The sequence below is a fragment of the Rutidosis leptorrhynchoides genome, chromosome 2 (genome assembly GCF_046630445.1).
Source record: "Rutidosis leptorrhynchoides isolate AG116_Rl617_1_P2 chromosome 2, CSIRO_AGI_Rlap_v1, whole genome shotgun sequence".
Taxonomy (NCBI): Eukaryota; Viridiplantae; Streptophyta; class Magnoliopsida; order Asterales; family Asteraceae; genus Rutidosis; species Rutidosis leptorrhynchoides.
Genome location: NC_092334.1, coordinates 525,263,638 through 525,287,398, shown reverse-complemented (window position 1 = coordinate 525,287,398; position 23,761 = coordinate 525,263,638). Strand labels below are relative to the sequence as shown.

The window sequence follows — 23,761 nt, the reverse complement described above, 5'->3', positions numbered from 1 at the left end:
ACAACGCCTTTCCAAGGTGAAACTTTAAGCATGACCATCTCTCCAATTTCAAATTCTATATCTTTTCTTTTAATGTCAGCGTAGCTCTTTTGTCGACTTTGGGCGGTTTTCAACCGTTGTTGAATTTGGATGATCTTCTCGGTAGTTTCTTGTATAATCTCCGGACCCGTAATCTGTCTATCCCCCACCTCGCTCCAACAAATCGGAGACCTGCACTTTCTACCATAAAGTGCTTCAAACGGCGCCATCTCAATGCTTGAATGGTAGCTGTTGTTGTAGGAAAATTCTGCTAACGGTAGATGTCGATCCCAACTGTTTCCGAAATCAATAACACATGCTCGTAGCATGTCTTCAAGCGTTTATATCGTCCTTTCGCTCTGCCCATCAGTTTGTGGATGATAGGCAGTACTCATGTCTAGACGAGTTCCTAATGCTTGCTGTAATGTCTGCCAGAATCTTGAAATAAATCTGCCATCCCTATCAGAGATAATAGAGATTGGTATTCCATGTCTGGAGACGACTTCCTTCAAATACAGTCGTGCTAACTTCTCCATCTTGTCATCTTCTCTTATTGGTAGGAAGTGTGCTGATTTGGTGAGACGATCAACTATTACCCAAATAGTATCAAAACCACTTGCAGTCCTTGGCAATTTAGTGATGAAATCCATGGTAATGTTTTCCCATTTCCATTCCGGGATTTCGGGTTGTTGAAGTAGACCTGATGGTTTCTGATGCTCAGCTTTGACCTTAGAACACGTCAAACATTCTCCTACGTATTTAGCAACATCGGCTTTCATACCCGGCCACCAAAAATGTTTCTTGAGATCCTTGTACATCTTCCCCGTTCCAGGATGTATTGAGTATCTGGTTTTATGAGCTTCTCTAAGTACCATTTCTCTCATATCTCCAAATTTTGGTACCCAAATCCTTTCAGCCCTATACCGGGTTCCGTCTTCCCGAATATTAAGATGCTTCTCCGATCCTTTGGGTATTTCATCCTTTAAATTTCCCTCTTTTAAAACTCCTTGTTGCGCCTCCTTTATTTGAGTAGTAATGTTATTATGAATCATTATATTCATAGATTTTACTCGAATGGGTTCTCTATCCTTCCTGCTCAAGGCATCGGCTACCACATTTGCCTTCCCCGGGTGGTAACGAATCTCAAAATCGTAATCATTCAATAATTCAATCCACCTACGCTGCCTCATATTCAGTTGTTTCTGATTAAATATGTGTTGAAGACTTTTGTGGTCGGTATATATAATACTTTTGACCCCATATAAGTAGTGCCTCCAAGTCTTTAATGCAAAAACAACCGCGCCTAATTCCAAATCATGCGTCGTATAATTTTGTTCGTGAATCTTCAATTGTCTAGACGCATAAGCAATCACCTTCATTCGTTGCATTAATACACAACCGAGACCTTGCTTTGATGCGTCACAATAAATCACAAAATCATCATTCCCTTCAGGCAATGACAATATAGGTGCCGTAGTTAGCTTTTTCTTCAATAACTGAAACGCTTTCTCTTGTTCATCATTCCATTCAAATTTCTTCCCTTTATGCGTTAATGCAGTCAAGGGTTTTGCTATTCTGGAAAAGTCTTGGATGAACCTTCTGTAGTAACCAGCTAGTCCTAAAAACTGGCGTATGTGTTTCGGAGTTTTCGGGGTTTCCCACTTTTCAACAGTTTCTATCTTTGCCGGATCCACCTTAATACCTTCTTTGTTCACTATGTGACCGAGGAATTGAACTTCTTCCAACCAAAATGCACACTTTGAAAACTTAGCGTACAATTCTTCCTTCCTCAATACTTCTAACACCTTTCTCAAATGTTCACCGTGTTCTTGGTCATTCTTTGAGTAAATAAGTATGTCATCAATGAAAACAATGACAAACTTGTCAAGGTATGGTCCACACACTCGGTTCATAAGGTCCATGAACACAGCTGGTGCATTAGTTAAACCAAACGGCATAACCATAAACTCGTAATGACCGTAACGTGTTCTGAAAGCAGTCTTTGGAATATCATCTTCTTTCACCCGCATTTGATGATACCCGGAACGTAAGTCAATCTTTGAATAAACAAACGAGCCTTGTAGTTGATCAAATAAGTCGTCGATTCTCGGTAGTGGGTAGCGGTTCTTGATGGTAAGTTTGTTCAACTCTCGGTAGTCGATACACAACCTGAATGTACCATCTTTCTTCTTGACAAACAAAACAGGAGCTCCCCACGGTGATGTGCTTGGTCGAATGAAACCACGCTCTAAAAGTTCTTGTAATTGGCTTTGCAGTTCTTTCATCTCGCTGGGTGCGAGTCTGTAAGGAGCACGAGCTATTGGTGCAGCTCCTGGTACAAGATCTATTTGAAATTCAACGGATCGATGTGGGGGTAATCCCGGTAATTCTTTCGGAAATACATCGGGAAATTCTTTTGCAATGGGAACATCATTGATGCTCTTTTCTTCAGTTTGTACTTTCTCGACATGTGCTAGAACAGCATAGCAACCTTTTCTTATTAGTTTTTGTGCCTTCAAATTACTAATAAGATGTAGCTTCGTGTTGCCCTTTTCTCCGTACACCATTAAGGGTTTTCCTTTTTCTCGTATAATGCGAATTGCATTTTTGTAACAAACGATCTCCGCTTTCACTTCTTTCAACCAGTCCATACCGATTATCACATCAAAACTCCCTAACTCTACTGGTATCAAATCAATCTTAAATGTTTCGCTAACCAGTTTAATTTCTCGATTCCGACATATATTATCTGCTGAAATTAATTTACCATTTGCTAATTCGAGTAAAAATTTACTATCCAAAGGCGTCAATGGACAACTTAATTTAGCACAAAAATCTCTACTCATATAGCTTCTATCCGCACCCGAATCAAATAAAACGTAAGCAGATTTATTGTCAATAAGAAACGTACCCGTAACAAGCTCCGGGTCTTCCTGTGCCTCTACCGCATTAATATTGAAAACTCTTCCACGGCCTTGTCCATTCGTGTTCTCCTGGTTCGGGCAATTTCTAATAATGTGGCCTGGTTTTCCACATTTATAACAAACTACATTGGCATAACTTGCTCCGACACTACTTGCTCCGCCATTACTCGTTCCGACACCATTTGTTCCTTTCGTTCTATTAACCCCTGGTCCGTAGACCTCACACTTCGCCGCGCTATGACCATTTCTTTTACACTTGTTGCAAAATTTGGTGCAGAACCCCGAGTGATTCTTTTCACACCTTTGGCATAGTTGCTTCTGATTGTTGTTGTTGTTGCGGTTATTATTGTTGTTGGGATGATTGTTGTAGTTGCTGTTGTTGTTGTTGTTGTTGTTGTTGTTGGGCCGTTTGTTGTAGTTGCGATTGATGTTGCGATTGTTGGGATAATTGTTGCGATTATTGTTGTAATTGCTGTTGTTGTTGTATTGGTGATTCTTATCACCGTTTTCCTCCCACTTTCTTTTGACTTGCTTCACATTGGCCTCTTCAGCAGTCTGTTCTTTAATTCTTTCTTCAATCTGGTTCACTAGTTTGTGAGCCATTCTACATGCCTGTTGTATGGAGGCGGGCTCGTGTGAACTTATATCTTCTTGGATTCTTTCCGGTAATCCTTTCACAAACGCGTCGATCTTCTCTTCCTCATCTTCGAATGCTCCCGGACACAATAGGCACAATTCTGTGAATCGTCTTTCGTACGTGGTAATATCAAATCCTTGGGTTCGTAACCCTCTAAGTTCTGTCTTGAGCTTATTGACCTCGGTTCTGGGACGGTACTTCTCGTTCATCAAGTGCTTGAATGCTGACCACGGTAGTGCGTACGCATCATCTTGTCCCACTTGCTCTAGATAGGTATTCCACCATGTTAACGCAGAACCTGTGAAGGTATGCGTAGCGTACTTCACTTTGTCCTCTTCAGTACACTTACTTATGGCAAACACCGATTCAACCTTCTCGGTCCACCGTTTCAATCCGATCGGTCCTTCGGTTCCATCAAATTCCAAAGGTTTGCAGGCAGTGAATTCTTTGTAGGTGCATCCTACACGATTTCCTGTACTGCTAGATCCAAGGTTATTGTTGGTATGTAGCGCAGCCTGTACTGCGGCTATGTTTGAAGCTAGAAAAGTACGGAATTCCTCTTCATTCATATTCACGGTGTGTCGAGTAGTTGGTGCCATTTCCTTCAAAATAGTTAAATGGAACAAGTTAATCATACAGAATATTAAGAGTAGTTAATAGTATTTTGTAGCATAATATGAACTCATTTATAAAAGCTTTTTCTTCATATTAGCGTTTTATAAGTTTAAATTCGGGTAGTACCTACCCGTTAAGTTCATACTTAGTAGCTAATATACAATTCAACTACTACAATTCTATATGAAAAACTGATTATAATAATATTTCGCATTCAAACTTTTATACAATATTTTACAAACTTACAATACCGCTTATTTTACATAAAGCATGAAATATAGCACACAATAACTTTGATACAAGATAGTTGTGAAGACAATTCTAGCTAGTACACAAGTCGTTCAGCAAAGGCAATAAAGACACGTAATTCATACGTCCAGAAACAAGTCATGCATTCTGGTTTTACTAGGACTACTTCCCATCCTTGGTCTTGTGCAACATAACCGTTATGGCCGTTGATAAGACAGCGTGTTGTAACGTCATCAAAGGGACGAGGGTTACGTAATGTCCAACAGTCCCGTAATAATCTAAAAACCTCATTTCTTACCCCAATTACCGACTCCGTCACTTGTGGAAACGTTTTGTTTAATAGTTGTAGCCCGATGTTCTTGTTCTCACTTTGGTGAGAAGCGAACATTACTAATCCGTAAGCATAACATGCTTCTTTATGTTGCATGTTAGCCGCTTTTTCTAAATCACGAAGTCCAATATTCGGATATATTGAGTCAAAATAATTTCTTAACCCGTTGCGTAAAATAGCATTTGGGTTCCCCGCAATATATGCGTCAAAGTAAACACATCGTAACTTATGGGTTTCCCAATGTGATATCCCCCATCTTTCAAACGAAAGTCTCTTATAAACCAAGACATTCTTGGAACGTTCTTCGAATGTCTTACAAACTGATCTCGCCTTAAATAGTTGTGCCGAAGAATTCTGGCCGACTCTAGACAAGATTTCATCAATCATGTCTCCGGGTAGGTCTCTTAAAATATTGGGTTGTCTATCCATTTTGTGTTTTTAAACTGTAAAATAGACAAGAGTTAGATTCATAAAAAAAATACTTATTAATACAAGCAATTTTTACATATATCATAAAGCATAAGAACACTAAATTCCATATATTACACCACACGAATACAACTATCTTATTCCGACTCGCTCGTTTCTTCTTCTTCGGTTTTGGTTCGTTTTGCCAAGTTTCTAGGGATATATGATGTTCCCCTAATACGAGCCGTCGTTGTCCACATTGGTTTAGAAAAACCTGGTGGTTTAGAGGTTCCCGGGTCATTGTTACAACTTAAGGACTTCGGGGGTTGACGATACATATAAAGTTCATCGGGGTTGGAATTAGATTTCTCTATTTTTATGCCCTTTCCCTTATTATTTTCTTTTGCCTTTTTAAATTCAGTTGGGGTAATTTCTATAACATCATCGGAATTCTCGTCGGAATCCGATTCATCGGAGAATTGGTAATCCTCCCAATATTTTGCTTCCTTGGCGGAAACACCATTGACCATAATTAACTTTGGTCGGTTGGTTGAGGATTTTCTTTTACTTAACCGTTTTATTATTTCCCCCACTGGTTCTATTTCTTCATCCGGTTCCGATTCTTCTTCCGGTTCCGATTCTTCTTCCGGTTCCGACTCTTCTTCCGGTTCCTCTTCGGGAACTTGTGAATCAGTCCACAAATCATTCCAATTTACATTTGACTCTTCATTATTATTAGGTGAGTCAATGGGACTTGTTCTAGAGGTAGACATCTATCACATAATATCAAACACGTTAAGAGATTAATATATCACATAATATTCATATGTTAAAAATATATAGTTTCCAACAAAAATGTTAAGCAATCATTTTTAAAGAAAACACGGTCGAAGTCCAGACTCACTAATGCATCCTAACAAACTCGATAAGACACACTAATACAAATTTTCTGGTTCTCTAAGACCAACGCTCTGATACCAACTGAAATGTCCCGTTCTTATTGATTAAAAACGTTCCATATTAATTGATTTCGTTGCGAGGTTTTGACCTCTATATGAGACGTTTTTCAAAGACTGCATTCATTTTTAAACAAACCATAACCTTTATTTCATCAATAAAGGTTTAAAAAGCTTTACGTAGATTATCAAATAATGATAATCTAAAATATCCTGTTTACACACGACCATTACATAATGGTTTACAATACAAATATGTTACAACAAAATAAGTTTTTTGAATGCAGTTTTTACACAATATCATACAAGCATGGACTCCAAATCTTGTCCTTATTTAAGTATGCGACAGCGGAAGCTCTTAATAATCACCTGAGAATAAACATGCTTAAAACGTCAACAAAAATGTTGGTGAGTTATAGGTTTAACCTATATATATCAAATCGTAACAATAGACCACAAGATTTCATATTTCAATACATATCCCATACATAGAGATAAAAATCATTCATATGGTGAACACCTGGTAACCGACAATAACAAGATGCATATATAAGAATATCCCCATCATTCCGGGACACCCTTCGGATATGATATAAATTTCGAAGTACTAAAGCATCCGGTACTTTGGATGGGGTTTGTTAGGCCCAATAGATCTATCTTTAGGATTCGCGTCAATTAGGGTGTCTGTTCCCTAATTCTTAGATTACCAGACTTAATAAAAAGGGGCATATTCGATTTCGATAATTCAACCATAGAATGTAGTTTCACGTACTTGTGTCTATTTTGTAAATCATTTATAAAACCTGCATGTATTCTCATCCCAAAAATATTAGATTTTAAAAGTGGGACTATAACTCACTTTCACAGATTTTTACTTCGTCGGGAAGTAAGACTTGGCCACTGGTTGATTCACGAACCTATAACAATATATACATATATATCAAAGTATGTTCAAAATATATTTACAACACTTTTAATATATTTTGATGTTTTAAGTTTATTAAGTCAGCTGTCCTCGTTAGTAACCTACAACTAGTTGTCCACAGTTAGATGTACAGAAATAAATCAATAAATATTATCTTGAATCAATCCACGACCCAGTGTATACGTATCTCAGTATTGATCACAACTCAAACTATATATATTTTGGAATCAACCTCAACCCTGTATAGCTAACTCCAATATTCACATATAGAGTGTCTATGGTTGTTCCGAAATATATATAGATGTGTCGACATGATAGGTCGAAACATTGTATACGTGTCTATGGTATCTCAAGATTACATAATATATAATACAAGTTGATTAAGTTATGGTTGGAATAGATTTGTTACTAATTTTCACGTAGCTAAAATGAGAAAAATTATCCAATCTTGTTTTACCCATAACTTCTTCATTTTAAATCCGTTTTGAGTGAATCAAATTGCTATGGTTTCATATTGAACTCTATTTTATGAATCTAAACAAAAAAAGTATAGGTTTCTAGTCGGAAAAATAAGTTACAAGTCGTTTTTGTAAAGGTAGTCATTTCAGTCGAAAGAACGACGTCTAGATGACCATTTTAGAAAACATACTTCCACTTTGAGTTTAACCATAATTTTTGGATATAGTTTCATGTTCATAATAAAAATCATTTTCTCAAAATAAAAACTTTTAAATCAAAGTTTATCATAGTTTTTAATTAACTAACCCAAAACAGCCCGCGGTGTTACTACGACGGCGTAAATCCGGTTTTACGGTGTTTTTCGTGTTTCCAGGTTTTAAATCATTAAGTTAGCATATCATATATATATAGAACATGTGTTTAGTTGATTTTAAAAGTCAAGTTAGAAGGATTAACTTTTGTTTGCGAACAAGTTTAGAATTAACTAAACTATGTTCTAGTGATTACAAGTTTAAACCTTCGAATAAGATAGCTTTATATGTATGAATCGAATGATGTTATGAACATCATTACTACCTTAAGTTCCTTGGATGAACCTACTGGAAAAGAGAAAAATGGATCTAGCTTCAATGGATCCTTGGATGGCTCAAAGTTCTTGAAGCAAAATCATGACACGAAAACAAGTTCAAGTAAGATCATCACTTGAAATAAGATTGTTATAGTTATAGAAATTGAACCAAAGTTTGAATATGATTATTACCTTGTATTAGAATGATAACCTACTGTAAGAAACAAAGATTTCTTGAGGTTGGATGATCACCTTACAAGATTGGAAGTGAGCTAGCAAACTTGAAAGTATTCTTGATTTTATGAAACTAGAACTTTTGGAATTTATGAAGAACACTTAGAACTTGAAGATAGAACTTGAGAGAGTTCAATTAGATGAAGAAAATTGAAGAATGAAAGTGTTTGTAGGTGTTTTTGGTCGTTGGTGTATGGATTAGATATAAAGGATATGTAATTTTGTTTTCATGTAAATAAGTCATGAATGATTACTCATATTTTTGTAATCTTATGAGATATTTCATGCTAGTTGCCAAATGATGGTTCCCACATGTGTTAGGTGACTCACATGGGCTGCTAAGAGCTGATCATTGGAGTGTATATACCAATAGTACATACATCTAAAAGATGTGTATTGTACGAGTACGAATACGGGTGCATACGAGTAGAATTGTTGATGAAACTGAACGAGAATGTAATTGTAAGCATTTTTGTTAAGTAGAAGTATTTTGATAAGTGTATTGAAGTCTTTCAAAAGTGTATAAATACATATTAAAACACTACATGTATATACATTTTAACTGAGTCGTTAAGTCATCGTTAGTCGTTACATGTAAGTGTTGTTTTGAAACCTTTAGGTTAACGATCTTGTTAAATGTTGTTAACCCAATGTTTATAATAACAAAAGAGATTTTAAATTATTATATTATCATGATATTATGATGTACGAATATCTCTTAATATGATATATATACATTAAATGTCGTTACAACGATAAACGTTACATATATGTCTCGTTTCAAAATCATTAAGTTAGTAGTCTTGTTTTTACATATGTAGTTCATTGTTAATATAATTAATGATATGTTTACTTATCATAATATCATGTTAACTATATATATAACCATATATATGTCATCATATAGTTTTTTACAAGTTTTAACGTTCGTGAATCACCGGTCAACTTGGGTGGTCAATTGTCTATATGAAACCTATTTCAATTAATCAAGTCTTAACAAGTTTGATTGCTTAACATGTTGGAAACATTTAATCATGTAAACATCAATCTCAATTAATATATATAAACATGGAAAAGTTCAGGTCACTACAGTAGGTGGATTGAATTGTTGAATGATTACGACTTTGAGATTCGTTACCACCCGGGGAAGGCAAATGTGGTAGCCGATGCCTTGAGCAGGAAGGACAGAGAACCCATTCGAGTAAAATCTATGAATATAATGATTCATAATAACCTTACTACTCAAATAAAGGAGGCGCAACAAGGAGTTTTAAAAGAAGGAAATTTAAAGGATGAAATACCCAAGGGATCGGAGCAGCATCTTAATATTCGGGAAGACGGAACCCGGTATAGGGCTGAAAGAATTTGGGTACCAAAATTTGGAGATATGAAAGAAATGGTACTTAGAGAAGCTCATAAAACCAGATACTCAATACATCCTAGAACGGGGAAGATGTACAAGGATCTCAGGAAATATTTTTGGTGGCCGGGTATGAAAGCCGATGTTGCTAAACACGTAGGAGAATGTTTGACGTGTTCTAAGGTCAAAGCTGAGCATCAGAAACCATCAGGTCTACTTCAACAACCCGAAATCCCGGAATGGAAATGGGAAAACATTACCATGGATTTCATCACTAAATTGCCAAGGACTGCAAGTGGTTTTGATACTATTTGGGTAATAGTTGATCGTCTCACCAAATCAGCACATTTCCTGCCAATAAGAGAAGATGACAAGATAGAGAAGTTAGCACGACTGTATTTGAAGGAAGTCGTCTCCAGACATGGAATACCAATCTCTATTATCTCTGATAGGGATGGCAGATTTATTTCAAGATTCTGGCAGACATTACAGCAAGCATTAGGAACTCGTCTAGACATGAGTACTGCCTATCATCCACAAACTGATGGGCAGAGCGAAAGGACGATACAAACGCTTGAAGACATACTACGAGCATGTGTTATTGATTTCGGAAACAGTTGGGATCGACATCTACCATTAGCAGAATTTTCCTACAACAACAGCTACCATTCAAGCATTGAGATGGCGCCGTTTGAAGTACTTTATGGTAGAAAGTGCAGGTCTCCGATTTGTTGGAGTGAAGTGGGGGATAGACAGATTACGGGTCCGGAGATTATACAAGAAACTACCGAGAAGATCATCCAAATTCAACAACGGTTGAAAACCGCCCAAAGTCGACAAAAGAGCTACCCTGGCATTAAAAGAAAAGATATAGAATTTGAAATTAGAGAGATGGTCATGCTTAAAGTTGCACCTTGGAAAGGCGTTGTTCGATTTGGTAAACGAGGGAAATTAAATCCAAGGTATATTGGACCATTCAAGATTATTGATCGTGTCGGACCAGTAGCTTACCGACTTGAGTTACCTCAACAACTCGCGGCTGTACATAACACTTTCCACGTCTCGAATTTGAAGAAATGTTTTGCTAAAGAAGATCTCACTATTCCGTTAGATGAAATCCAAATCAACGAAAAACTCCAATTCATCGAAGAACCCGTCGAAATAATGGATCGTGAGGTTAAAAGACTTAAGCAAAACAAGATACCAATTGTTAAGGTTCAATGGAATGCTCGTAGAGGACCCGAGTTCACCTGGGAGCATGAAGATCAGATGAAGAAGAAATACCCACATCTATTTCCAGAAGATTCGTCAACACCTTCAACAGCTTAAAATTTCGGGACGAAATTTATTTAACGGGTAGGTACTGTAGTGACCTGAACTTTTCCATGTTTATATATATTAACTGAGATTGATATTTACATGATTAAATGTTTCCAACATGTTAAGCAATCAAACTTGTTAAGACTTGATTAATTGAAATATGTTTCATATAGACAATTGACCACCCAAGTTGACCGGCGATTCACGAACGTTAAAACTTGTAAAAATGACATGACGATATATATATGGGTATACATATGGTTAACATGAGATTATGATAAGTAAGTATCTCCATAAGTATATTAACAATGAGTTATATACATATAAACAAGACTACTAACTTAAGGATTTCGAAACGAGACATATATGTAACGATTATCGTTGTAACGACATTTAAATGTATATATATCATATTAAGATATATTAATATATCATAATATCATGATAATATAATAATTTAACATCTCATTAGATATAATAAATAATGGGTTAACAACATTAATTGAGGTCGTTAACTTAAAGGTTTCAAAACAACACTTACATGTAACGACTAACGATGACTTAACGACTCAGTTAAAATGTATATACATGTAGTGTATTTAGGTGTATTATAATACTTTTGGAAGACTTCAAGACATATATCAAAACACTCATACATAACGAAAATGGTTACAGTTACTTTTCCATTCTTTTCTTTCATCAAGAATTCTAGTCGTATTCTTACCCGTATTATACACAGCTTCAAAACATACTTACTATGAGTATATACCAATAGGAACTAGCATGAGATTCCACTCTTGATTATGTCATGTATGACTAATCAATTTTAACTTCTACCATGAGCTAGTCAACTAACTAGAACTCCTTTTAACCCCACTCACCACTCACCAATTACCACTCATCATTCACTCCATTTCACTTCCAATTCTCTTTCTAATTCTCTCTCAACACATACACACTATTATGAACGTATTTTTCCAGTAGTTAATCATCATCTTCATCAAAAATCACTTCAATAATCAAGCTATAATCATCATAGGAAGAACACTTCAAGAACACTTCAAAAATCCCTTCAAGTTTACTAATTTACTTCCAAGCTTTCTAATCCATTCCAAGTAATCATCTAAGATCAAGAAACCTTTGTTATATACAGTAGGTTATCTTTCTTATTCAAGGTAATATTAATATTCAAACTTTGATTCAATTTCTATAACTATAAACTATCTTAATTCGAGTAAAAATCTTACTTGAACTTGTTTTTGTGTCATGATCCTACTTCAAGAACTTTCAAGCCATCCAAGATCCTTTGAAGCTAGATCATTTCTTGTCACTTCCAGTAGGTTTACCTACTAAACTTGAGGTAGTAATGATGTTCATAACATCATTCGATTCATATATATAAAACTATCTTATTCGAAGGTTTAAACTCGTAATCACTAGAACATAGTTTAGTTAATTCTAAACTTGTTCGCAAACAAAAGTTAATCCTTCTAACTTGACTTTTAAAATTAACTACACACATGTTCTATATCTATATGATATGCCAACTTAATGATTTAAAACCTGGAAACACGAAAAACACCGTAAAACCGGATTTACGCCGTCGTAGTAACACCGCAGGCTGTTTTGGGTTAGTTAATTAAAAAATATGATAAACTTTGATTTAAAAGTTGTTATTCTGAGAAAATGATTTTTATTATGAACATGAAACTATATCCAAAAATTATGGTTAAACTCAAAGTGGAAGTATGTTTTCTAAAATGGTCATCTAGACGTCGTTCTTTCGACTGAAATGACTACCTTTACAAAAACGAATTGTAACTTATTTTTCCGACTATAAACCTATACTTTTCTGTTTAGATTCATAAAATAGAGTTCAATATGAAACCATAGCAATTTGATTCACTCAAAACGGATTTAAAATGAAGAAGTTATGGGTAAAACAAGATTGGATAATTTTTCTCATTTTAGCTACGTGAAAATTGGTAACAAATCTATTCCAACCATAACTTAATCAACTTGTATTGTATATTATGTAATCTTGAGATACCATAGACACGTATACAATGTTTCGACCTATCATGTCGACACATCTATATATATTTCGGAACAACCATAGACACTCTATATGTGAATGTTGGAGTTAGCTATACAGGGTTGAGGTTGATTCCAAAATATATATAGTTTGAGTTGTGATCAATACTGAGATACGTATACACTGGGTCGTGGATTGATTCAAGATAATATTTATCGATTTATTTCTGTACATCTAACTGTGGACAACTAGTTGTAGGTTACTAACGAGGACAGCTGACTTAATAAACTTAAAACATCAAAATATATTAAAAGTGTTGTAAATATATTTTAAACATACTTTAATATATATGTATATATTGTTATAGGTTCGTGAATCAACCAGTGGCCAAGTCTTACTTCCCGACGAAGTAAAAATCTGTGAAAGTGAGTTATAGTCCCACTTTTAAAATCTAATATTTTTGGGATGAGAATACATGCAGATTTTATAAATGATTTACAAAATAGACACAAGTACGTGAAACTACATTCTATGGTTTAATTATCGAAATCGAATATGCCCCTTTTTATTAAGTCTGGTAATCTAAGAATTAGGGAACAGACACCCTAATTGACGCGAATCCTAAAGATAGATCTATTGGGCCTAACAAACCCCATCCATAGTACCGGATGCTTTAGTACTTCGAAATTTATATCATATCCGAAGGGTGTCCCGAAATGATGGGGATATTCTTATATATATGCATCTTGTTAATGTCGGTTACCAGGTGTTCACCATATGAATGATTTTTTATCTCTATGTATGGGATGTGTATTGAAATATGAAATCTTGTGGTCTATTGTTACGATTTGATATATATAGGTTAAACTTATAACTCACCAACATTTTTGTTGACGTTTAAAGCATGTTTATTCTCAGGTGAATACTAAGAGCTTCCGTTGTTGCATACTAAAATAAGGACAAGATTTGGAGTCCATGTTTGTATGATATTGTGTAAAAACTGCATTCAAGAAACTGATTTCGATGTAACATATTTGTATTGTAAACCATTATGTAATGGTCGTGTGTAAACAGGATATTTTAGATTATCATTATTTGATAATCTACGTAAAGTTTTTTAAACCTTTATTTATGAAATAAAGGTTATGGTTTGTTTTAAAAATGAATGCAGTCTTTGAAAAACGTCTCATATAGAGGTCAAAACCTCGCAACGAAATCAATTAATATGGAACGTTTTTAATCAATAAGAACGGGACATTTCAAATGTTGTCTTTAGAAGCCTAAACTAAAATAGAAATTGACTTCCTGTGTTTGAAATCAGTTAAAACAGAAAAACATATAAATACAGCAACTGTAACAGTCGCTGTATAAATATTATGAACTTAAAATCGTTTTTAAAATTCTAGATCGTTTAAGCTAAAACTCTTAACATGAAAAAGGTTATAAATCACATCTATAAACTTTCTGAATCATTAATTTTGTTTGAATCTCAACAGATAACTTTAATTTGATCGAAGATCATAGTTTGACTTTTTTTGAAATAATCTTTGACTCAAGAATTAACAATCGATATGAAGAATTACGGCTTGAAAATTTACAGAAAGATTGAAAACATTATTCCTAACTAAACTGCATCAATACATTTTAAATTTTGATTCGTGATCGTGATTTTGGAAAATAGAAGTAATAACAGGGCAGAAAGAGCTGAACGTTTTGATTTTTGTGTTTCTGGTTCATAATTTCAGTAATGTACAAATATAAGGTAGTAATTAACGATTCCACATTATTATTACCCAATTGGGTTTGTTTCCTAGCTAAGATTTAGTCGACACCTGATATCTCTCGGGTAAAAAAAATAAGAAGAAAAAAAATATAAAGTTGAATAAGACTTTCAACTGAATTTGGATGTTTCTGTGGAGTAAGAATCGTTGTTAAACAGATTAGAGACAGAATATAAAGTTTAACTATGGATTGAGAGATACATCAAACAAATTCGTACGCTTTCTTGACTTATATATATATATATATATATATATATATATATATATATATATATATATATATATATATATATATATATATATATATATATATATATATATATATATATATATATATAATTAATTTTAGTAGTTATTAAATATAATTTATAGATAATAATATTAATACTTTTTAATAATAATTATATTAATAATAATAATGATAATATTAACTATGAGATAATACTAATAATAATACATTTAAAAATAATGATAATTCTCACTAAAAAATAATATTAGTATTAATAATACAAATAATGAATTATGTTATTTTTTATGAATATTTATAATAACAATAATTTTAATGATAATGGTAAATATAATATAATTCAAATTTTACTATTCAATATAATAGTGATAATAACAATGATAACCATAATAATAATCATAATATGTATAATTCTTAATAATAACTATACTAACAATAATTATAATATTAATACTTAATAATAACTGATAATATTACAATTACAATATATACATAAACTAATATTGATAATGATATTAGTACTGATAATGAAAGTAATAATAAGGTTATTATGACAACTACATTCTTGACTTGTTTTTACATTTTATATATACAAATTATTTATCATGTAATATTTAATAAATGTATACATATATATAGTAACTTATATTGAGTATAAATTCTTATATATATATATATATATATATATATATATATATATATATATATATATATATATATATATATATATATATATATATATATATATATATATATATATATATATATATATATTACCATATAATAATAATTATTAATAGAAATCATATATATACATATAGATAATAATATCATGTATATATTTGTATATATCCATTTATATTGTACTTGATTATTCTGTTTCTTATTTTAATTCTAATTAAGTAAAGTGTATTTTATTTATGCAAAATGCTATAGATACTTTCATATATATATTTTTTGAATAAATATATTTACATAATAATTTACAATCAATAGTTCGTGAATCGTCGAGCATGGTCAAAGGATAATTGATTACATGAATAAAAATTCCAAAATTTTTGAGACTTAACATTTCAGACTTTGCTTATTGTGTCGAAATCATATAAAGATTAGGTTTAAATTTGGTCAGAAATTCCCGGGTCGTCACAGTTGCCTTCTTTGATTTCAAAAGAGTTTTGAACCAAAAGATATTAATTTTTACTAATCACACCTAATGACATCTTAATGACATTTTAAGCTCAAATAAGGTTAAACACAAAAATGTTTTATTTTTTACTTGTTACAAAATGTCATTCAAATACATACTAATGATGGTCACTAAAAGTCCCAACAAAAGAGATGCTCTCCCATGATTCTTATGTATCATTTTTATGTATGTATTATTGTGAACTAGTAAGTTGTTGTAATCTCCAAGTAAGTTCCAACTAGATTCAAACTAGTTCATTTGAGATGTAACAATGTTCCAAAGGGCAATATACTTCCATTAGCAAAATGACAAGTAATTAAGAAAGGTTGATGAAGTTTTCGAAGATAATACTTTGTCAAGAGACAAAATTCTGCAATTACCCTATTAAGTAATCAATGACAAATGGTCAAAGCTTGAAGACTTTCTTCTTTTATGGACATGTCAACTTCCACACTTATGTCCAAAACAAAAAGGGAATGGGGAAGAGTTCAGAGATAATTGGCTTTTAGTTGCAGCTATTCAACAAGGGAAAATGATAATTTTCAAAGGACAAAAACGGCTATAAGAATCAGATGTCAGGAGTACATGGTCGAACCACGGTCGACCGTGCAGTGAGCTGTACAGCTTCCAGGCAGATTTCTTTTTCCTATAAAAGCCAAGCCTTGAGGCATTTGAAGACTCACCTCTTGCACTCATATTTTCTTATACTTTCTGATATCATTCTTATAATTCATTGTAATCTTTTAGAGTGATTCTAGAAAGAGTACTTGTAAGCTTAAGTTGTAAGTTTACTTGTAAACTATCTTCTTTAAGGGATCTAGAAGGTAGTTGTGTGTTCAGTAGGATAGTGCATTAGGATCTTGTGGTAAGAGCTTTAGGTGTTTGTGAAGTCTTCAAATGGACGTAAGGATTCACAAGTTGCGGCTTATCGAAGTACTAGTGTTGTATCCGGATACTCCACCGAGTTTGGAGTATCATAGTGACGAAAAATACACTCCACCGAGTTTGGAGTATCATAGTGAAGAAAAATCTCAATTCGTAGAATTGAGGAGTGGATTAAGGAAGATTAGTTAACATCTTCCCGAACCACTATATATCGTTGTGTTTGTTCTCTCTTCCTTTATCTCTTTGATTACATATACATATACATATATTTTATACGTATTGTTTGAGAACAAACATTTCAAGTCACACTATATCAAGTTCAAGAAAACGCAAATAAATCTCAAAAAATCGACTAAGTAACTATTCACCCCCCTAGTTACTTACAATATAAAATCCAACTCAAATCACAGCAAATAAAGGAATAATTAAGCACACACAAAAGACATGAATTATCGGGGATGAAAAAAAGTCTAAGGCTTAGCAGTGATTTCTCTTAAAACCCACGTAGATTATCCTTGATGTTTTGTCAAAATTTAGTTTTTAATGAGAGTTGATATGCAACTCATACATTTGATAAATCCATTTATAATTATGCTTATCATGTATCTAGATTCTAGACTACAAGAACACAAGAACGTAATGCATAAATATCATTACTCAATTCTAATATTGTTTTGAAGTAAGCTAAACATTGATCAGTTTATTATAATTATAATTATAATTATAATTATAATTATAATTATAATTATAATTATAATTATAATTATTATACTATAATGAATAATTAAATTAAATTTAAATTAAATAGATTAAACAAATGTGTGTATTTAATTAATTAAGGAACTTGACATCGACATTTGGATAAGGAATTATCCAAACTTTCAAACAACTAATTAGAACACTTTTAATCGCAGGTGTAGGTTTACATATGTTGTCACGTCATCTCCACTAATTATGCAAAAAGTGAAGACGAAAAAAAAAAAAAAAAACAATGTGAATACGATGTTAAATTCAACTGAATCACGAAATTACTCCTTTAATCATTGACCAATTATTAAGGTTTGATTTGAAAGGTTCAGTGAATAGATACACAAAGTTGGTATATATCATGCCAAAGAAGGTACCAGGTAGTGGGGATCGATGTTTAACAAACTTTTATTACTTGCATTTAGAGGCCTTTTTAATATCTATCATTATCATAATCATCATCATCATCATACTTCATTAAAAGCAAATGTTATAGTCTACAAAACCATATGAAAACCATGTTGATTTTGTTAACCACAACTTTTAAAGCTATCTTTTAAAAAAGTCTTATCTTTTATGCTTTATCCCTTGTAATCATTTTCAAGTGCCTTACTAGAAAATCTGATTTTCTGATTAATATACCGCCATTAAAGGAACTCCATATCTAACTAACATTGAGTTTATTGTGGTATGCATGTAACTATATCAAGACCATTTCTGACTATGCATGTTGTTGGTGCATGTAATCCCTAGTTCTATTGTTTAATATTCGTTCTATCGTTGATACTTGTTATATTTTAGCCATGTAATGCGAACACTTAGGTGTTTGAATATTGGTTATCGTTCATGGAGTTCCCTACACCTGCAAGCCGTCATATTCGAGTCTGTTGTCGTCCCTAGCAACACCCCAACCGAATACAAACCCTAAGCCGTCAATCTTATCAATGATTTGTTGGTTTATTTGATCCCGAAGTGTAGTCGTATTCATCTCGCACTGGGTTATTGAATTCCGCCTCTAATCTAGTACTTTACGTTTGTTCTAAGATCCATACATCGTCTACACATGTGATGTCACAGATAGTTAGTTCACATTTTTGCTAAAAAGTGCAATATATATATGTGATTGGCAATAGAGATGGCAATTGTCACCCGATCGAGTGGATATCCATCTGATCCACCCGTTTCGTGATGGATTATGGATAATCTAAATGGATATGGATACGGATATGGTTGAATCTAAATGGATATGGATATGGATGAAAAATATCATCCATTGATATATCCATTAAAACTGAAATACATATATAAATACATAAATATGGATATATGAAAACACATTTAATATTACATATGCATCTACTATTCCCCATACATTTTGCATTCAACCATATAATGAATTAACTATGATATATTAAAATAAAACACACATTGATCAATCCTAGATTAGATGCAAGATCCAATCTAGGAATTGAGTGCAATGAGGGGTGGATGGTGGTATTGATAATGTTTTTGGGACCTTATGATCGTCTTTCACTTAGATTCAAGTGATCAATCACAATGTCTCGGTCTTGATTGCATTACCTTAGCTCGATTATGATTGATACTTGGGCATAGTCACAAGTGAATCACAAAGGGCCAGAGCAATTGCACAAAATCAACAACCTAAAATGAGATGCTAAGCTCCCTATTTATAGGTTTGGAATCTTCGCGGAACCAATGTTCGCGCACATTTTATTGATCTGCAGTGTTTATGCGGGACATCTTCGCAATCTCAATTTATGCAGGTTTCCGCAGTGCAATTGCGCAGTATGAAATTTGTTATTTGTTTGCGCGGTTCTGTTTACCCTTGCATTTGCATTGCCTTTTGCACTTAAAATATGCATATACATGCCTATGTATATGATCAAGTCCCCCCTAGTTTATTGTGTTATATTTACGCAGAAAATATAACATAATAAACTCTAAAAAAATGTAGTTAAGGATGCTTTTGGAATGACCCACAATCATTAATCTGCAATGGGAATTATCGCAACCATTATGTTACCGTTAGACTTTAGCAGAATAACGGCTATATTGGCTCCCAAAGTATTTCCATGAGTTTTCTAGCCGTTTAATTAAACCGTTGCATTCCCAGTTGGCCTATATATACCAGCGAATGTAATTTGGCGAAACTTACATTGCTATTTCACTTTATTCTATATTCTCAATACTTCAATCATTCAATTTACATTTTCAAACTCTTGCGCTCATAAAAATGAAGATTCAGGATATCGACCAAAAGGAAAACCCCAAAAATTCATAGCTACACGGCTCAAAAGCCTTGAATCAAAGATTCCTTCTTCTGCATCCAAAAAGGATGTTGCTTCCTCAACTACGGAGGAAGCAGAACGTAACAAGTGAAAGCTTGTTTCTCCTGCTTCTTTTCAATAAAAAAGGACCAGATCAAGAACCAAAAGCTTGGTTGAGAATCCTATAGTTTTAGACTATAGTTCTGAAGCTAAAACTAGTAAGTTTTCTTTCGCATGAATATTTCATCAGCAATTTGCTTCATATTACTGCGTATTCTCGATGCCAATAATTTTTTTTGCTTTTTATGCGTGTTTTGCAGCTGATCAAGCTAGTACTCCTCCCGAGTCCAGCCATCTATCTGTCACCAAGTATGAGGAAATCATTCACACTCCCCTAAACCCAATAAGCTCAATCAAAATTGATGGCCTTCCTGGATACCTCTGCGCCTCTTCATCTGCTGCAACGGAGCAGTACGAGAAGATGAAGCTGGCCATTCCAGAGGATTTGCGTCATGAGTTTGCAAAACTCAACTTTGCTAACGCTCATAACTGCTTCGTGTAGAACTTTTATATGGCCTTTAACTTGGCCTTTGACATGATTTCTCGCGAAGAGCAATTTTATGATTTGCTTAAGGCTGAAAGGCGAAAAGTTGAAGATGAGCGCGCCAAAACTGCCCAAGCCCAGCAACAATGCTCCACTCTTTCCGCAGACCTCAAAATTGCCAACGAGGTTGCGGAAAACTTGAAGAATCAAATGTGTGCAAAGGCAATTGATGAGAAGAACCTGTTTGAGGCCAATGAGGCCGCGAAAAAAGAGCTTGACGAGCGCACTACTGAGCGAGATGAAGCAATATCCGCTACAGTAGCTACGAAATTGCAATTTTCAATGTGCGCCAACACTTGCCCTTCTTTGGGCAAAAAGTTATGGATTCGTGGCCTGTTTTTGACCGCTTTGATACTTACGTTGCTGCACTTCAGCAACGTGAACGTGTTAAGTTTTTGTCTCGCCTTTCCGAAGTCTGCGAAATACCAGACTCGTTACCAGATGACATAGCAGATATGATTTGTAGTCCTCAAGAGGCAGAGGACCTTTTTGAACTAGAGAAGGCGGATATTAATGAAATCCCCATTCCTAAAGTTCTTGCTATCAGCAAGAATAAGGAATCCACGGTCGAGGACATCATCAACCTCGACCTTAGTAGAATAGATTAGAATGTAGGTTGTTAGCGCAATACATAGCACATTATTTTTTTGTAATCAGTTGCGCAGCTGTCTCTGCGTCTTTTTAATAAAATAAAGTTCCATTTATCATATTCAATTGCAATTGTTTTATTTTTATAGCGCTTTGTTTCAAATCATATTCGTAATTCCTAGACTCGTCCTTTGCAATTTCGATATTTATTATTGTGCACATAACAAATATTTAATATCGCGAAACAATCTTTTATCATATAATCATTATACATTACGAATCTTCTAAGTCCGCAGAAACGATCCTTAGGCAAAAAATTGCATTTAAAATACGCCAAATGTGTTATTACGAAGCATCTAAGTTGGGCAAATTCACAACTTAGGAAAATAATACACATAAGTTCCATCATTTCGCTTACACTTAGATTATAATTTGTGTTCCATTATAGCGGGCTTTTCCTTCGCTATTAAAACCAATGCGTGTTTACTCATTTGCATGGACTTTAACCAATTCACAAACAATAGAGTTAAACCGCAAACAGAATTTGTGCCATTCATAATGAAGTAAAACACTTATCATTTATTTGCAAAGTTTGCATATACAATTCTGGTTACAGAATTACAAAATTTCTCTGTTTTTCTGCGCGTACATCATTGCGCAAGTAGCAACTATGCGTAATACCTTTTTAACAACGCAGCGTGCCATGCGTTAGGAATGATTCTTCCTTCATCGTCTGCCTGCTTGTAAGAACCAACCATGTTTATTGCTATTATTTGGTAGAGACCTTCCCAGTTTGGTCCCAATTTACCAACATTTTCTGCACGACTGGCTTCATTATTTCGCAAAACCCACTCGCCAACATCGAAGGCTAAAGCATGTACCTTTTTGTTATAATATTTCGCAATCTGTTGCTTATTATTCACCTCTCTTATCGCAGCCATCAATGTGCATTCTTCCACAAAATTTAAATTTTCGCACAAAGCGTCATTATTCGCAGTTTCATCTGATGATAGCCACCATATGTGTTGGCACAAGGATTTCTGCGGGAATCATTGCCTCCGAGCCAGGCACAAGACTAAAGGGTGTTTCGCCAGTACTCTTTTTAAATGTTGTGCGATGTGCCCATAGCACATCGGATAGTTCATCAACCCATCCAGTGCGCTTTTCATTTAAGCGCTTTTTACTGCTACTAAATGTCGCGGTTAGTAACTTCGCACAACCTATTAGCTTGCGCGTGCGCAACTGAAGTAAATTTTTGAACAATATTCATTTCTTCGCACCAACTTTTAAAAGGATCTTTCGCTATTTGTGCACTATTATCGCTTACAATATCGCGAGAAATACCAAATCGACAAATGATATATTCCCACACAAAATTTCGCACCTGCACTCCCGTAATTGTGCGTAATGCTTTTGCTTCCACCCACTTGGTGAAATAATCGATTGCCACAAACAAGAATTTTACATTCCCTGCTCCTGCTGGAAATGGACCCACAATATCAATCGCCCATTTATAAAATGGCCATGGCGAGTTTACTGGAATCATGTCATGCCTTGATTTTCTGTTCTGCGGTGCATGCCTTTGACAACTTTTTCATCTTTTTACTAATTTTGCAAAATCGAGATACAAGGTTGGCCTAAAGTAACTCATTCGCATAATCTTTGATGCAATAGTTTTGGAACCAGAATGTGGTGCACAAGAACCGCCATGTACTTCTTCAATGATCATCTCTGCCTCTGTTGGTCCCACACAGCGCATTGGTGTCCCGTAGTAAGATTTGTGGTACAAGATGTCATTTTCAATGATATACATAGGTGATATTATGCGCACTAATCTTGCCTCATTTTTATCTTCTGGCAGCGTATTATTGCGCAGATTTTCTATGATAGGATCCATCCAATTTCGTTGCGCTTCCTCAATAGCCGCAACAATTAATACGCCATCAATTGCTTTATTGGGCAATTCTTTGACCCATACTTGCTTTTGGAAATGCGAGAAAGTTAAAGCTGCCAGTTTGCTTAATGTGTATGCTTTTTTGTTTTAGCTTCTTGAAACTTGCGCAAGCTCAAAATGCTCAAACTTTTCTGCAGCTTCTTTTAACAGTTTCAAATACTTCTGCATAGAAAGTTCATGCGCATCAAATGAGCCATTAAACTGATTGGAGACCAACTGTGAATCAACATATGCGCGTAATTTTGTGATATTCATTTTATGCGCAATGTTCAATCCCGCGAGTAGCGCCTCACACTCATCTTCATTATTTGTAACATCAAAGTTGAAACGCAATGCGTATGTATGTTTCTCGCCACTTGGGCTTGTTAGAACTAAACATGCACACACGCCTTCTGTGTATGATGCACCATCAGTAAATAAATCCCATGTTTCACCTTGCGCT

The 23,761-nt window shown here is 34.2% G+C and overlaps 1 protein-coding gene across 1 annotated transcript; it reads right to left on the bottom strand.

The window, feature by feature from the left end:
* Positions 1 to 22,364: 22,364 nt before the first annotated feature.
* Positions 22,365 to 23,124, bottom strand: LOC139889577 (uncharacterized). The gene is made up of 3 exons (XM_071872521.1): positions 22,994 to 23,124; positions 22,750 to 22,945; positions 22,365 to 22,607 (listed from the first exon to the last, which is right to left on the bottom strand). Exons 1-3 carry the CDS (start codon positions 23,122 to 23,124, stop codon positions 22,365 to 22,367), a joined length of 570 nt encoding a protein of 189 aa, XP_071728622.1.
* Between the last annotated feature and the right edge of the window lie 637 nt (positions 23,125 to 23,761).